At 48.1% G+C, this 17,993-nt stretch overlaps 1 protein-coding gene across 3 annotated transcripts in view; it reads left to right on the forward strand.

The window, feature by feature from the left end:
* Window positions 1-12,324, forward strand: part of LOC139049765 (gamma-aminobutyric acid type B receptor subunit 2-like) — a 388,195-nt gene extending 375,871 nt beyond the window's left edge. For all 3 annotated transcript variants that reach the window (XM_070525572.1, XM_070525574.1, XM_070525573.1), the window contains one exon: window positions 837-12,324. In XM_070525572.1, coding sequence (XP_070381673.1) covers window positions 837-1,102 — 266 coding nt within the window. In that variant the 3' untranslated portion in view covers window positions 1,103-12,324. The remainder of the gene's footprint in view (window positions 1-836) is intronic.
* The last annotated feature ends 5,669 nt before the right edge of the window (window positions 12,325-17,993 follow it).

Below are 17,993 nucleotides of genomic sequence, written 5' to 3' on the forward strand. Positions count from 1 at the left end.
TATGCGCTCTTCCTTTTGTTTCGTTCTGTCGGAACAATCGATGCCTCTTTGTGGGTGGTTGTGCAGAAGACGTCCCACAGATGTTGTCAAGAAAGACGATAAGAACTTTGTCGATACTGATAGTACAAGAAATGTCTCTGGAGCCACGTTTCGACAAGCAGAACCGTCCTTGTCAGGGCCCTCACCTTGTCGAAACGACGTTGGTTCTAGCGACACCTCTTTTTCGACCGCAGCTCATTACATAGGTTCTCCATCTTCCTATAAACCTCTTTCTTGTCGCTATCAGAATGGTGTCATTTTGCGTCGGGGTAATGTGATTATAGCCGTATAGTGAGACAATTTCAGCAAAAGAAACCGAAGTGAGCATTGCTGCTGCCGACGCTCAACTCTCTTTTTAGGGGGATGTTCCGTTGCGTTTCGTACGACGGAATGCTTAGCAAGAGAGAGAGAGAAGTAGTTTAATGATTGGAAAATGAAGAGAGGTCGCCGGGAAATGTAGCATCTGGCCTGCTACTCTACGTAAGGGAAGGGGAAGAAAAAGGGTCACAATGGGGGACGATAATGGGAGGAACGAGGTGAAGGACACATTGCATAAGAACGCTGCCTGCACTCTACTGAGGTTAACAAAATTAAAGTATTGGGTTTTACGTGCCAAAACCACTTTCTGATTATGAGGCACGCCGTATTGGGGGACTCCGGAAATTTCGACCACCAGGGGTTCTTTAACGTGCACCTAAATCTGCACTCTTCTGAGATTCGCCATTTCGTAACACTCGTTTTCTCCTTCCTTCCACCCGCCACCGGTGCCGCCACCGCAAACCCGTCCGCGCCAGCAGCCCCGGAGGCCAGCCCCCAGCAGCAGCAGCAGCAGATGAGCGTGCGGCGGCGGGCCAAGAGTCTCGGAGCCCTGCGGGGCCCCGAGCAGCCGTCGTCCTCGCACCACCAGCAGGCCACGTCCCCGTCGGGCGCCGCCACGGTGTCGCTGATCGAACCCGACGGCGCCCCGCTGCTGCCGTTCCTCTTCAGCCGTATGGTGCAGGACAGGACTGCCCTCTACTCCAGCTACCCATCCATCAAGTGTGATATCGTCGAGTACTTATGAGGAACGCTCCTAGCCTTCGCGTCCCCGTCTCGACCGCTCAAAATGTGAAAAAGACCAAGGGGAAGGGGGAGGGTGTCCGGCCCCGTCCACTCGGCGCAATATGCAACGTGTCTCGTTTCCCTCGCTCTCTGTGCTGTGTGGTGGTGGCCCGCTCGCCGCGCCGTGCCGAGGGAAAACTGCAGAGAGGGAGAGAGAGAAAGAGTCGTGGAACTGCCTACGCCGCCACCACCGCCTCCTGCGGGAGGGCTGTGTTCTTCGGCTGTGGTTTCGGCTGCATGCCGGGCGCCAGTGTATAGTAGTGGTAGTGTTTGTAGGGTTCTCGCCAACAAGGCGAAGAACAGGTGCTCAAGGGCGGAAGGTCATGGCAGGTGAGGAGTGTAGAGAAGACACTGGGACGGCGGGTGAAGCTGTGAAGACGGCATTGTCTGCAGGATCTGGCTGGAGATTCGCGAGGACGGAGGAATGGCAGGAAACTTGTAGTTCGGCAGGTTAAAGAGAGTGAGCAATACTTTCAGTCACCAATTTCAAGAAAGGGAGGCGGAGACGACTGGAGAGCGCAGAAACCGTTTCCACAGTGGTAAAGACGCAAACGACTAACGGAGCCATTTCTTTAGCCGAGGCCGTGAGGGAGCTTTGTCCGGGGCTCAAAACTCCCTTTTGTGAATGCTCTTGCCAATATCTGACACTGAAAGACATGTTTAAAAAAAAGAAGTTAAGCACACAAAAATATTTCTTGTGCAAGGATTGTTTGCAGATTCACTTCTCTTCTCCCTTTGAAATAATAGCTCAGAGTGTGCACATTGCTTTTGTGCTGCTTCGCCAGTTTTGTTGTTCCCACCTTTGAATCTGATCATTCTAACTCATCGTCCATAGCACAGCGCCCTGTCGATAAGATTTCAGTAGCAAATGCCAGGGTCGCGGCTAGGTATCACGACTTTAATTTTCATGTCTTCTGCTACTACGTCAGCCCGCCTAAATTTTGTGTAGATGACAAGTTCGAGAACTTTCAGTCCTACGTGGCCACCTTTTTATGCAGGATAAACAATCGCTACTGCAGCGCGGAAGCAATCAAAACCATCATTACCGAGCCGCATGGACATCGTGAGTACTTTATTTAAAAGCGCAAATATGGTACATTGATCCTTGTGGTCACGTGTCTTGCTTCAACCGCCTGGCTTCAGCCGCCTTTGAGAGCTGTTCTCGCAATGCCGTCTTTCTTTCTGAGTGGTGGACACGACTTGGTCCATGACAGACAGGACTGAGCCACTTGCTCGCACTGGACAACAACCAGAGTACGAACAATTGCAAATCGTAGACGCGTCTTGCTGCCGGACTCAGAAGACATAGCATCATTCTAACGGACGAACCTGATCGGGTAGTGCGGGTGGACAGGTATAAGGTGATGTTTCTGTTTCACCTCGAAGGAGTTGCTGTCCGTTGGGACAGGTGTCGGCAGTTGCTGTTGCTGGAGATTGCTCGGAAAAAAACACATGTGAAGAAGTGTGGAAAACACAGGTTAGCTCACCTGTGTACACTTCAAGATGTCGGGATATCTGTGGCGTGTTAAAGCGACGTGAGGAATGAGGGGTTTTTCGAGTGACCGATGTTTACACGCGTCTGCAGTTGGTACTGCCACAACTCTTGAGCGGTGGTGTATTGGTTCTTTCTTCGAACCCGGCTCACATATTACAGTGTAACGAGCCGGGGGTGTAGCCGTTGTTGCGGCATACATGTACAAGACCTTTGCAATCAGTGTACGTTCGGAAATGTGTACGAGAGCCCCCGAGACATTGACTTTCCAGTCAGAGTCGGAACGCCGGTGGCCGTATTCTCTCACCGGCGCCGACGTTAGTTTTTACGAAACTGGGATTTGTACCTTGTTCTCCGTATATATATATAGGCTCGGCAAAGCGAAAAAGTTGACATACTGTGCCCTGCGTCGCGAACACGTGATGTGAAAGTCACCTAGCGTTCGGCAAGCGTTCACCCCTCTCCTCACCCAGCCTCACACTTCCCGTTCCCGATGGCCATTCTGTAGCTCTTCACTGTGGATGTTGATACGCTTTGAGCTTGAGTTCGCGAAACTGTCGCCAGCCGCTAGAATTGAGCAAGCTGCTTCACCAGCTAGCCGTTTAATCACGCGGCATTCGCGCTGAGCACGTCGGCAGCCCAGTTCGGGTTCACACAACCAACACGACAGGACGCGTTAGTTCGTTTTTGTATTCCCTGATTCCTTCTGTCGTTCAGTGTGCGAGAAGATTTAGAGCGCTGGTTCTCCGAGCGAATAGATTACGTCACCAAAGTTCTGTGTACGAGGAATGGTCGTTTATGAAGGTGTAAGGAAGGTGTGTTGACGTGGGTATGCGGAGATACTGAGGCGAAGACTTGTTTTAGTAGTGGAACAACATAAGCTGACGGGCCTTCGACTTGAACGTGGAAGCGATGCAGACCCTCTTGTATATTGTTAGTGCGCGCCAGTGTATTGCTCGTGTTAGTCTGTGCGTGTGTGTGCGTGCGTGCATGTAAGAGCGCTAAGCTGAGTTTGTACGTCGTTAGCGTTTCCAGCCTTCGCAAATTTACGCGTCGGGCTGGTAGGGCGCAGAGTTTGTTTATACGTCGCCGCGCATGCTCTGGCCAGTGAAAATAACGGTTCGCACTTGTTTAAACGAGCGAAGGGCCGAGGCTAAAGTTCGAAGTATATGGTTGAGCACACCGTAAAGCTACAGCGACGATTCTGTAGCTGATGGTGCCCCTCTCAGTCTCGACCTTCCGCAGGACACTTCATTCAAACTCTCGAAAGAAAAAGAAGCAAACGAAGTGAATGTAAAGTGTTACAACGCCTGCTCCAGCGCACGTAGTTAAGAATGAGGATTTGCAGAAATTTAAGAGGTAATGTGTAAGAAAACGAATATACAGCAAATAACATACCATAAAGAAAAGCTTATCAACACCAATGGCGAGATGATCGCAAGAGTGAAGGCAGAACGCAATACCGGCCTAAAAGAGAGTTATATCCAAACAATACAGGTACAATTATAATGGCCTGAATGTGGCTATGCCTGGAAACATGCGGGGCATGTCCCGTATGTATTCTATCTGTACCATTGTGGAGGTTGATTACTTAGAAGTATATAATTCAGACAGGCGCACACTGCGTTTAAATTCGAAACCCAGTTGGCACGCGCATGGTGCCATGCATGTAGCATACCTAGTTAGCCGTGAAGACGAGCCAAGCCGAGCCGTGCCTAAGTGGCACAGACAGAACGAAACACGATCAAAGCATGGTGCACCCGCCGGACGTCATTTTCGACGGCTCAATCTGACGAGATCCGTTGGCCACTGTCTCAGTCAAATCTCTCAGCGCACGCTGTTAGTGTCGCGAGAAGTTAGGCTTCATCCTTCCGAGTGCGTCCTTCTGTGCACTCTGTCATTCTGAAGGTCCTGTCGCGCTGTCCAGAGCAAGTGCGTCACGGCTTGAAACAGTGTCTGCACTGCAGCCTCCGTTAACCCGGCTTGTTTCCTTTCTTTCGCTTTTTGATAGGCGTAGAACTTGAGACACCTCGTATCACAGAGAAAGCCTTTTGCATAGTCGCGTCACGGGCAAGAAACGCTTTTCCGTTTTCACCGCGAACATGCAGTTAGGTCCTATAAGAAACGCTGTATACAGTAAGGCCGAGTGTTCTCTCAAGGCGCAACCTACGAGTTGTCCAAGGTAGAGTGGCGCGCCCTGTCAGTGTTGACAGAAAAACATGGAAACTGGAAAGGCCTTGTAGGTAGATCATTTATAAAACGAATCTCAAAATAAAATCTGGGTTTTTGTTCGCTACAACAGACTCGATGCGTCTCCTGCAGACTGACTTTTCCTTCGTTTTCCAAAATGCGGCGGTTTTCAAGAGGACGATTTCGCTTTGACGTCTCGGTTTGCTTTCGATTTCTGATGCTCGAAAAAGGGCCGACGAAACTCGTTCTTTGCAGATGAGGAAGGTCTCGTCTTACACACGAAATCTACGGTTAATCCAAACACACACGTGCTAGAGGTTTCACCTCGGTGTCATACCCAATGTTAGACTCGACTTCGCTGTGGGGTGATTTCGCTGCGACTGAACGAAAGCCTCGTATGGGACTCTTTTACGATCATATTATTGCGGGTGGTACATGTAGATTGAGCATCATTTCAACGTGAGAGCTGTTATCTAGTGGTTGCCTTCCGTAGGTCTACTCGTCAACTTCGGTCGAAAATGAATGAACTTGCAAGACGTTGCAGGTTGTGTCCACTTATTCATGATTGAGAATGAACCTACCTGTAGTCATTGAATCAAAATGTAAAGCCAATTTTCTTTTTACTCCTGTCCTCACACAAAGTAAGATGTGGCACTTTTGTTTCAATGTTTTACAATCACGTGAGATTCAGCTTTAAAGATATCGGTTAAGGTATGTCGTCCCGAGCGTTAACCGACCACGTTATAGCTTCCGCACCCAGCCCCAACGACCGGACTGGCGAAATCTTTGCACAGGCTTGTTCACTGACTTCGTTTGAACCCGGCTTGAACGGCAAGCGGCGTCCACGTCTAGTATTGACTCTGCGTCATTCTATTCAGCTTTCCTGCTTAATATTGATTCGAAGGAATTCGGAGTCGGCAAGCGCGAAAACAAACGGTTGTCTGCTTGACAGTATAATCACGTTTAGTTTGTCGCAGGTTTGTCGTGAAAGTGTTTGACTCCGTGATCGGCTGCAGTCACGTGATTACCACATTGTAACTCGGTAACCTTAGACAGGAGCAGGGCCGGATGAGCGAGCTTTTACGTTGCGTTCAGTTTTGGGTGAGCGCGATCGCAGGTAGCGATTGCACTGCGATTGCGATTGCCATGTTGCTTGCGAACTCGGAAGCCAAAATCACAACAGAATCACACTTGGAGGTATACTGCCTAATGAGCTTGAATTGTTGTCAAGTGAAAATTTAAAAAAAAGGAAATTATGAACAGACTGAGCAACAAACCTCCAATTAAAACACTTCGGCCGTGTAATCAAATTTGAGCACAGTCTAGAGATCGCTACGTTTCTGCGGTAATAGTTTTGGCTAAGCAGGCAAGGTACATTTGCTTCACCATTAAACCGTACTGGTCTTTCCTAACTAACAGTTTAAAGTGTATTCCAACAGTGCGTTAACCATACCAAATTGACGCGAAAATCGGCAAGAGCGGCGCACGCTTTGGAAGACTGCACTGATATTTTGCCAAAACTTTCGCAGACATTGATCTTTACAGCTGCTCCGTAGCAACTTCCAGGCTGAACGCTTGTTCGACCTTGCGCTTATAACTTAATAAGCCTCGCAATAAGACGAAACTGTCGCCTAAGCTTGTTTTGCGAGACTTCTTGAAGAACGCATTCCGCAGCATCGTGCGTGAGACGTCCAGCTTTCTTGTTAACAAATTTCAAACCCTACTTCCAGCGCTCAAACGATGATTGCAATGCGAGCATGCTCAGAAATGAGCGACACAGAGGCGCACAAATCAGCAAAGCAGCTCTAGCAGAGCCCGCTGTGCAAGAAATGAAGTTCAGGGTCCGTATTCACAAAGATATCTTACGCTAGAGTTATTACGAGAAAATTTCGACCAATGCTGACTCTGTACTAGCGAAGATGACCGACCATTGGCAAAGGGTTCGACATTACAACAAATCGTAGTGCAGGAACACGACGACGGACGGCAGAAGTGACGACAGACAAGCGCGAACTACCGACAAAGCTTTCAGCGAGCCGTGTTAGTCCTGAAACTACACCGCCATTTGGCATGCGCGATTTACTTTTCTTGGTTAGGTCAACTCGTTATCTGAAAGGCCCACGGTTGTGGTTTTCGCACATCTGGAAAACATGCCGCGATGTTATTTCTGCCTTTATCATTTCACCCGTAAGCTTGTCGCTTCTTCTGCCGACAAAACTACGCTAAGCCACGCCTACACTACACAAAACTACACTACACAGGCGCGCGAACTGCACTCGAAAAGCAAGCCATCCATTGCGCGCATCTTAGCTCAAAAGCGTTCCAGTTGAGTGAGGCAAGAACAGCTCGCTTGATCCGGCCCTGCCTGGTCTCCAGAGATCCCCGCTCCCCTGATCCCACCATCGAAGGCGTTTTCTCTTTCCTTCGGTGAGACACAGACACACACACACACACAGATCGTGCGCTCCGTACCTGACAAGAGAGTCGTGCGCTTGCTTCGACACGCACCCGTGCGGCGAGCGCACCCAATTCGCGTGCCCCCCCCTTTCTCGTTTATGGGTCACGTGACTGAGTGACATGCGCCGAGGAAGACACGCAGGAGAGCTGAATAAACCGACCCCGTTGTGCGCACAGAGGTCGTGTGCGGTTTCAAACGGCTCCGCTGCTTCTAGCGGTTTTTCTTTCTTACGAAGCAACTTTGAGCACCCAGCATGGCCGCACATATGGTTCAACCAGCTGCTCGCTTTGTTTTTGCTTGTTTGTTTGTTTGTTTAATACAAGCTGTAGCATGGCTCAAAATTTTACCTTCTTCTTAATGCAAGGAAAGGAGACACAAACAGAGAATTGTTCACTGAGCTAAGCGCCTTCATATCAGCATCATTCATTCCACTGGAACTTGGCCTACAGCAGAGGTGACTAAAGAGCGGTATTAAGTGGCGTGGTTGTCCAGATGGCACCTCTGAAGGCGTTCAGTACTCGCATCGAGTCAAGTAAACTTGTTTAAAATGATGGCTCGAGCTCCACTTGAAGAGCGGGAGTCGAAATATACAAGAACCTTGTAGCTTAGCACGGTAATCCCTGCACACGCAGCTTTGAAGTGAGCTGTCAGTTTAAAAGCAATCTCACCTCGTATTTGTTTGCACAAGGCATCATTTTCCTTTTTCTTCCTGTTCTTCTCGCTCTTTTTTTTTCTTTGGTACAAGGTTTTCAGCGGCGCTTGGCAATATGTCTGTACCACCAGACAGAGGAACCACATGCTATGCATTGAAAGTGCTCGGGGGTTCCTGAATTGTTCTTTGTTTTTTTTTAATCAAAGCTACCTTCTTTGAGTGTGAAGATGGCGAAGTGTGCTTGAAAAAACTATGAGCCCCTTTAGTTCTAAGTAACGAAAGCTCGTTAAGTAAAATCATTTTGCCAGGCTCGGCTGTGTCCTCGTTATCCTTCGAACTCGATTTTGCACATATGAAGCAACAATATATCCATCAGCTGACACGTTGCAGCTCGACAGCCTTTCCCGACCGCTAGAAAGGCAAAGAATTCTAAAGTAGAAACCGCGAAAGGGCACACAGCTGGAAGGTAAATTAAAGGGGGGGAAGGGACAGCACGAGATATTTCTCGGCCAACGGGTTCATTCTGCTCTCCAGCGTGTCAGTATGTCGTAATCAGCTGGAATCTTTGCCGCGCGTGGCTCTAGTGTTTATTTTCTTTGCAAGACAACTAGCGCAACCGCCGAACGCGGCCGATTACGTATAGCAAGAGTCCCGCACACCCATACTGCATGCATTTTGAGTGAGGCGAGTTGCACAGCCTTTTGTTTTACTACCGTGAGTTACAATAATTGTTCCGACCGAGGAGGTTACCCTTGGAGCCAATATTTAGCCGCGTACACAAGTAACAACTACGAATAATCACCTAACAATAAAAGAAATGTCGTTTCGACTTCAGTAATCACATTAATCCCAAGACAAAACATTTTTGGACTGTTTTGTGTGTTCCTTTGTTTCTTTCATTCTTGCCAACGTTAGTTCAACACACACGCAAGAAGCAAGCAAGCGAAGGAATTGACATAAGCAAGGAGAACAAAAATGTCGCATTGCCAAATTCCTCTTAGCGTGCAGTTTATTTCATTATCATCGTCGCAGCTTATGTGCTGATTTGTGCGGTAGTGTGAGTAGCATTGTGGCCCTCCAAACAGCACGACGTAACAAGCAGCGCTACGGCACAAACGAAACCTACTATGTTGGCAACCCGTTTCGGCCATCATGTTTGCTTTTGATGTCGGATTTCTGCTTCCTTTTGGATCCCGTACCAAATTTCTTTTCGTCGATCTCGAACAGCTTTGACACCACCTTTCAGAACCCCGTTTAGATGGCACAGTTAGCTACTTATCTAGGCAGCCTGCCGGAATTAGGTCTCGCCGCTGTTCCGAAGTTGGTTTTGCGCTTGTCGACCCAACAGCTGACTATCTCCATGTTTAAGAATATACGCATCCAACGCAGCCATAAGCTATCCCGCAGAAAAAAAAAAGTGAAGTTTTTCTGTGGTTTTCCGCCACAGGAGCGGACGAAAACCTGCGAAACGCTAACGTGGCTACTACACCCTTCGTCAAAATTTTCCAAGCCACTGCCCGGTACCGTGCGTTCATGGCCAAATCGTGGGTCCTGTCGGGCGATTCCGCAGCTCCAAAACAGGAGGCCATTTTGGAGGACCGTAATGTTTCTAGCTGAAGAGGCGCCTGAGACATTTTAAGTAACAACTAAGCATAGGGTACGGTGAACAATCTTTCCACTCGCCGAGTGCTTTCGCAGCGTTTTGACGATGACTGTACGTGCGTTGTCAGCACAATATCGGTGGCCGTCATTCGCATAGCGCGCATTTATGCGACGTGTTAGCAGCGACAAAGTAATGAACGAACACGCAGGTGCAATATGTAACAGACAGGGCAGGACTTCCGGATGAAACGTGAAATATGGCTGCTCCCCCAGCGAATAGTTCGAGTGTACGTGAGCATGTTGGCGTTTAGAAACCCAGGCGGAAATTTCTGTAGGGCATCAAAACAGCCTCTCTGCCGCGTATTCCGGTAGATTATAGTGTCTTTCAAAAGCGTTGAGATAAAAAAAAAAACAAGGTGGCTATTCCAGTGTTAGGCCCACACGCAAACTCTGGAGGAAGCGAACGAGCAAGGCAACCCTGGAGTCACTGCTACAAGCTCGTTGCGTACGTAGATGTAAGAAGTGAGACACGCGGTAGTATTGTGCTGTTTTTCTAAGTACACACGCTCGACGGGAGCGGACCATTGCATACGGAGGTGTAGATGTGTCTGTACGTCACTAGACAGTAAAATTATTCCGCAAACTAATGCGGAATATATATTATGCGAATATTATTATGCGAATATATATTATTTTGTGGAGCCGCGTAATAAAAAAGCGCGTGAGCGTACCACAGTATAGTACTTTAATTTCATTCTGTCTCTACCCATCCGCCTAAACCTTATCTACGCAAAAAAGCACAAAAAAGGTACAATTGAAATAAAACAAAGCGACAGAGTACATAGAGGTTTTGTGAAAAGCATCCAGGTCATTTTGCGCCTCGTCAGCGCTATCCACCAAGGTAGCCTACTCTGAATAAAAGCTTGTACTTCATAGCTCCCATAATGAAAAATCCCGCATTATCAGATAGCATCCAAAAATAAACACGTATATATTATTTTGTGGAGTCGATGAAGGCGGGGCAATCGGGCACATCAGTTTTTGTTTTTTCCCCATAGTGCGCATAACAGGGATTCCGGTCTCTGAACACCGAGGACTCTTTCTAAAGCTTGTGCAGCCTGTAGCGCTGCCAGATACTTTCCCTTACAAACTTAATTGTTAGTATTCTGAAGATTTCTACTGAATTTCCATAGCCTCCAAAACACTTTTCTTACAAAAGCTACCGAATTCCACCTAAACATTTTCAAGAGTACAAAACACGAGGGTTATGACTAGGTGACAAGACAGAACAAGTAAATAAGAGAGGAAAATTTCCAACGTTTTCGTAGCTCATTCTACGGTTTGTCCAGTCGGGACGTTAAACGCAGGTCCAGCTTCAAATGTCGTCAGGGACCAGCAGAAACCGCATAGCACAGTCAGTCACGAGCGAAGTGGCTTCGAAACTTTCGACAAAGACTGCGAACTTAACGTTCTCAGTCCGCAAAAGTTTGGCCGGTGAACAACGCCAGTGCTTTCGTGATACATGGCTTACTCGTGTATTTCCATGAAAGACTATCCAGTGCGTTTGAAGAAATTTAAACGAGCGATTCGATTGCATACAATCGCTTTAAATGCTCAGGACATCCCAACGTAGTGACTACTGTTGTTGATCTCAGACAAAGGAAGAAACGGTTTTTAAAATGGTATCATTGTGAAGTAATATGTGCTACTACGTGTATCGCAATAATAAGATTAACATTACCGCTGCAGAGATGAAAAAGCGTTTTATGACATTACATGCAGTGCTTTCTTCTTTTTCTCTTCTTACCGTTGTTCCTTAACATTTCTTACTGGACTGATGGCAAAAATCCAGGCGAGACATCAATCATTTCATTCTTCTTCTCACATCAATGGTGACAATCTGCGCGGGATCCCTCATCTGCCGCCTACCCCTGATTTCCTTCCTTCAAGCCGACTCTTAGCAAAATTTTCGAATCTCGCTGTAACCGTTTCTTTCTCTTTCTCCTTTTCTTGTTTTGTTTCGGCTATTCGATTTTCAAAGTCCGACGTCCTTGTGGATTTTATACGTCTTGTGGGCGAAGGAGGTCGGGAAGTCGCACGGTTCACCAGGCGGGCCGAATCGCAGGCACGTGAATAAGACCACGTGACTTCCGTCACGTGACCGCAGCGTCTCCGAAGAGTGAGCCTCGTCCGAACGTGTGTGTAGGAGCACGAAACCGCGCCGAGGCAGTGTCCCCCCCCCCCCCCCGCACTCCACCGATCTCCAGTTCTGGCACCCTCGTTTCCTTCCCAGGCTCCCTCTCTCTTTCTGAAAATGTACAAATCGCCAGTAACGGTGGCGTCGAACTCGCATATATGTATACATATAAGAGTAGTACACATTTACATACACGAGCATAAATGCGCATGCGCTGACACACATGACACGTGACCTTTGTTTTCTCGTCGCGTTCTTTCCGAGCAGTTAAGCAGCGTGAAGGTTCGAGTAGCAGGCGGCAGTCGGCGATTATGTGTGCGTGTGTATTAAATGGCCGCGTTAGTGGAGTGCGCAGGCGTATACATATACGTGTTGTTCTTCCGCGGGAAGAATTGCTGGCGCGACGCGTTGTAAGTAGAGGAAAGGGAAGAAGAAACCGCGCCGCTCTGCCACACCCTGTACATACGACATGGCCCAAATGTTCAAGCGACGCCTTTGATACGGTGTACCGCGCGCACCTTGTTTGACTCTGTAGAAATATCTTCTCGTTTGTTGTCTGTAGTTTGCGGGTGAGAGAAAGTTAATAAAGAAAATACAGTAAGTGAGACGCGCGTATTCGTGCGCTGCATTGTTGTGACACCGGTGCGACACTAGTGCTACACCGGTGAAACTATTGGAACACGTTGAGTGTGGACATGATGGCCTGGAGTGATGACATGGACGCCAGTGGCGTGGCTACACTCCGCCCCTCAAAGCAACGTTTCGTGCGTGCAGAGAATGGCAACCACCGATGGTCCTGTTTCCTGAAATCGGAGGGAGAAAAAAAATAAAGCTCACCTTGACTCGCCTGTCTATTGGGGTCGCTTAATGTCTCCTATTATAACCTGGCTTGAGGCGCCCTGATAGAGTGATCAGCTGAAGTATACAGCAGAGTAAATGTTTGTCGTAGCGCAAGGCTGCTCTTCGTCGAGTCGTCATTGCAGCTGTTATTTCTCGGTCGTTTCTCTGGTTACAATTGCAAAACATTGAGCTCCTCGCCTTGGCGATGCCAAAGCATTTAATATGTCACAGAAGTCAAGACAGTTGTGTAACTGCTGGAACCACAAGTAACAAGGCTCTCTAGAAATAAGCGTCATTGAAAAGTAAGTCGAGTAGAAGAAACGTTGCAGGTCTTTCCCGGCGCCTGCAAGTGAAGGTTTTGTGACCTGAGGGGAACTACAATGCTGCCTGAAAATCTCGAAAGTGATGTGATTGATATCCTATTACTTAAAGTGACAAAACATTTCCAGGCTGCTCTGGTGACCTCCTTTCAATATTTGCGATTCAAGTGATGACATCTTTTTTTCTTTTTCAGTTCGGTGAGCAAAAGTATACGGACCAGGGATTGCGCGATAAAGTTGGTTTTTCTCCTCTGCGTGCGAATGTAATTTGAAGTTTAGGACTGTAGTCCAAACTTGGCATCGCGAACTTTCCAGTGCACTTCTCAATTTCAGTTTTATGCATGTTAATTACGAAGAAATTCAGTTGTGTTTTTCTCAGTGACCTTGTGGTTGGCACACTTATGTCGCATACACGCACGGACACAGGTTCTAAAGAATGTGAAGTATCGAAGTCGCCGGAAGTTTCCTAACAAAGAAAATCTGAAATGTAGCCAAGCAGAGCCGCCAGTCTGCGGTTTACTCTGTTTGGCCACAGTGTGGGCCGAGTTATCTTTGAGCACTTGAATTACAAGATGGGAGATTCCTGCGCGGTAGACTGCTTATTGCGGCTGAATCGCGGAAGTGGGGACAGTAGAGAGAGAGCTATCGCTTTCAGAGTTGCATTAAAAAGCAGTCGCTTCATTCGTTACACACGCCGCGCGCACGATCGAACGAAGAAGATCAAAGAAAGACTGTCTGGTGGCGTTACGTCGGCGCGCTTTAGTCGCTCGTGCTTGGGCAAGTGAGAAAGCTGGCACAGCATACATGTTTCGGCTAGAACGCAGGAATTGCTGAGCCAAACCTGTGGAGTGTACCGAGTAAAATGTTTTATGAAACTTTTTGACACAGCTGCTGTTTACGGGTTGCGACCAGTTTGTTGTGCCCTGTAGAAATCTGTTCGTCGCTCCCGAATATCCTGTTGCTGCCGTTTTTGTCATCCTTACCTTGGGTTTTCTTTCGCGAGTCAAGATGTGAAGCTTACACTTTCGGTGGGTGCAAAGCCGGGTTTCATTCGACGAACAAAAGGTGAAAAAAAAGAAGGGTATGTTGATTTTAACTGTACACGAACGTCAATAAACAGAGACTTGGTTGTTGCAAACCGTTGCGAATGAAAGGCGCCGGCAGGATGTGCCTCTTGATGGAGTTTGTGCAGCGCTCGCAATTTGACGAAGGACGAAGAAGGTACACGCAGAATGGCATGATGACCATTCCACTTTGAACACCGAGAAGAATACATATTCCCCTAGCATTTATTTTCCTAAACTTCTTTTTTTCGTCCACTTTCTCCAAACCGCCCAGTTCTTGGCCAAACGCCCACGCTGGGCACGTGCCATTTGTGCAAAGGAAGAACAAACAAACAAACAAACAAACAAACAAGCGCGATGAGAATGTGCCTCCTCATCGCTCCAGAAAAGGATGCCAAGTCGCCGTTTCGGCGATCGCGACCGAATTTATTCGTAGGCACAGTGGCGCACTGTGTCGCCAGTGCTGCATCTGTTCCCCATTGGTGACCTGGGAAACGCACGTTTGTAGCTGTCTTTTTTTTTTCATGCAAAGTTGTGACGTGAGCTCACTGTGAGGTATCAGCTGAGGAATGGATGGCTGACGCGAAAGATACGAGAAATTATTCAAGAGGAAGCCATAAGGTAAGGCGGTTCAAACAAGCTAAGATAAGAAAAGGAAATTCAAAAGCTATTCTCTTCTGAATCAAGCGAGAGAGAGAGGAAAGGCACGGAAGTTTCCCCTCCCTGCCTTTTCGGTTCAAGGCGAGTTTCCGGTTTCCTACCCTGCACTGGGCGGAGGAGGGGGCGGGGGGAGGGGAGATATGGGGGCTGGAAAGACGACAAAGAGGGATAAAAAAAGATCAACAAAAAATGGCCAGGCTTAGCTTGGTTAAGCCAAGAATGCGTTGCATATTGCGCGAGTTGGGGCCCAGCTTTTCCTCCGGCTGTCGTGACGTCACGTCACGTGGTTGCGCTAAAGGTCAATGGTGGCTGCCCGGCCGCGCCCAAGGGCTGCACTGAGTGATTGCAATATGCAACGCATAAAAATAGAAGCAACTTAGTAACAAACATAGCAAACTTAAAAGAGAATAGACCCACATATGAGACGCGCAGCAATGAACAATGGCTCATACCCTCAATGGTGGCTGCCCGGCCACGCCCAAGGGCTGAACTGAGTGATTGCAATATGCAACGCATAAAAGACGAAAGAAAAAGAGAGAACAGCTAACGGGAAAGGCAGTTCCATTCACAGACGTTCACACAGGCCGGTCGATCTCAAGAAACGCAGTAGCGCTTGAACGGCTGTCTGATGCGGCGTTAAGTCGCGTCGATGTTTCAGAATTCTTTCTTCGGATAGAGGCTGGTCGTACAACTGGTTCAGCACGACCGAAAGCGATTGTCTCTGCACACTGTACTGCAACAAAGAACATGACCAATTGTTTTCGCATAGCCGCAATCGCCACGTGCTGCGGTGTCGGCCATCTCTATAGGCAACGCGTAGGCATTGGTAAACAAGGTTACAAAAAATGGACATATACGCGACTTAGCAGGCTGGGAGCAAGAATACTTTTAAAAGAAATAAAGAACTAGCAGTGATACGTATAAAGTAAAGCATAACATAAAATGTCACTGTCGATGACGACATTCCGGCAGCCGTACCCAATTGTAAAAATATTAATCGAAAGGCGTCCCGGAACAAACAGTAATGCTCGAGTTTAGGTGACGCAGGCTTCGAGAGACTTTTTGTAATTTAAAAATGAAATGCGCAAGAGTGCAGTTTTAAAAGAAAGGCCTGGGTCTTTATTGTCATATGCCGCTATTGTTATTATCCGTTTCATCAACCCAAGCCTGACTCAGGTGTCGCTACAAAAGCTCTGACCCCTTATTTGTTCGAAAATTGGTTTGGTTTTTCTCTGCGTATTGCATACGTGTGGGAAAAAAACAAATAATAAATTAATTAATAATAAGTTAATTTCCCAATGAAGTTCTCAACAAAATATCTGCTTTCCCCGTGATGTAACAGCACATGGCATTGAAGCTTGCACAAGGCCACCTAACTAGCACAAGACCTGCGCACTCCGCCTCATGACGTCATGCTAACTGGCCCGACTACTATAGAATCCAATGGGGATCCAATGGGAAGCAGCGGTGTTTGTGACGTCATCGTCTTCGTCTCGCCAGGCCTGGCCGCGGAAATTCTGTGGCATAGTAGCAAGACGGCATCAAGTAGAATGCACATGCCTTGTGATATCCAGGTGGCGCTGCACCCCAAACTTCTAAACCCGGCTACCTCGGGTGAATAATGGCCGTAGGTCATTCAAATACTGTTCGCGTATAGTCCAAAACACAGCACTTAGCTCAAGCAGCTCGTCACTGCGTTTCTAACGGCAACTGGGAACAAGGTATTCCCCACGAATCACGTTCGGAGCAAAACACATTTTTGGCACACGGTGGGGGACGGAAAGAAAGAAAGGTGCGTGATTTCGTAGCCCTCTTCTGCCCGGCAAGGACGCTTGTCACTCTAATTCAATCAATCAATCAAGCACTCAATCAAACAATTTCTACTCCAGTCAGCAGGGAGCTAAAGAAGGAAGGGCACCAGCTTGGTGAGCTCCTGAGCCCTACGCAATTCGACTGGGGCAAGAACACAAAAACTGACAGTAATCACGATTTCATACACGCATTGCAATAAATATTCATAACAAAAGCAACTTGCAGAAAGACAACTTGTCTAATACCCAAAAAAAGGAAAAAAAGCTTACAGACTAGAAACGTAGACAATGGTGAAAAATGCAACACCCTTCGACCTATCACGACAAGAACCAAAAGAGTACTCAATGAGTGAGATGAGAGCTAAGAAAATACATGCTTGCATTTACGAGAAAATAATTACTGCAGAAAAGCAGTCCTGTGAAACAACAAAGGACTTCTGCGCCACCACGTGTGCTTACGTCAAAGCCTGCAAATATCATCATCATCATCAGCCTGGTTACGCCCACTGCAGGGCAAAAGGCCTCTCCCATACTTCTCCAACGACCCCGGTCGTGTACTAATTGTGGCCATGTGGTCCCTGCAAACTTCTTAATCTCATCCGCCCACCTCACTCTCTGCCATCCGCTGCTACGCTTCCCTTTCCTTGAAATCCAGTTCGTAACCCTTAATGACCATCGGTTATCTTCCCTCCTCATTACATTACATTACAACATACGGCAGTTTAGTGTAAATAGTGTTTCAGCATCTGTGATGCATAGTTTGCGCGTGGTGTGCTAGTGTAAAAATATTACGCGCAGACGCACATGGGCCGCCAGTGAAATCGGCGTTGGTATGTTTGAAGCATCGATGGAAGCGAACGCAGTAGGAGGAAGGCGCCTGGAAGGGACGCGCCCGGAGGGGGTAGAATAATAATAATATATGGGGTTTTACGTGCCAAAACCACTTTCTGATTATGAGGCACGCCGTAGTGGGGACTCCGGAAATCTTGACCACCTGGGGTTCTTTACCGTGCACCTAAATCTAAGTACACGGGTGTTTTCGCATATCACCCCCATCGAAATGCGGCCGCCGTGGCCGGGATTCGATCCCGCGACCTCGTGCTCAGCAGCCTAACACCATAGCCACTGAGCAACCACGGCGGGTGAGGTGTAGAACAGAATCGCCCTAGAAGCTAATCGCGCGCCGGGGAAGGTACGAAGGAGCGGGCTGAGCGCGCGGCAAAGCAACACCGCCTAGCTCCTCTAGGTGGCGTTGAGCGAAGTGCCGCGGAGGAGGAGAGTACGCGGATGTGCGTTTGGTTGACCTCCTCTGTCAGTTGCTGCGGGTTCTGCATGCGGTATGGACGCACCGGGTCGCTGCTTTACAATCCGCCCTTTCTTCATTTTCCTGTGCTGCCCTCTGCCGCACACCGCTGGAAACGTTTTGGAAGGGTGCCGGGGCTTTCGCCGGTTGATTAGTGTACCTGCGCCCACGTTGAGTGCGCGTCAGTTTTGCGTTTTGTGGATCGCGAATCATTATTAATGACTTCTCCTGGGCAGAATGTCGTTCCTGGAAGCCATGAAGCAC

This window comes from Dermacentor albipictus, chromosome 9, assembly GCF_038994185.2.
Source record: "Dermacentor albipictus isolate Rhodes 1998 colony chromosome 9, USDA_Dalb.pri_finalv2, whole genome shotgun sequence".
NCBI classification, from domain to species: Eukaryota; Metazoa; Arthropoda; class Arachnida; order Ixodida; family Ixodidae; genus Dermacentor; species Dermacentor albipictus.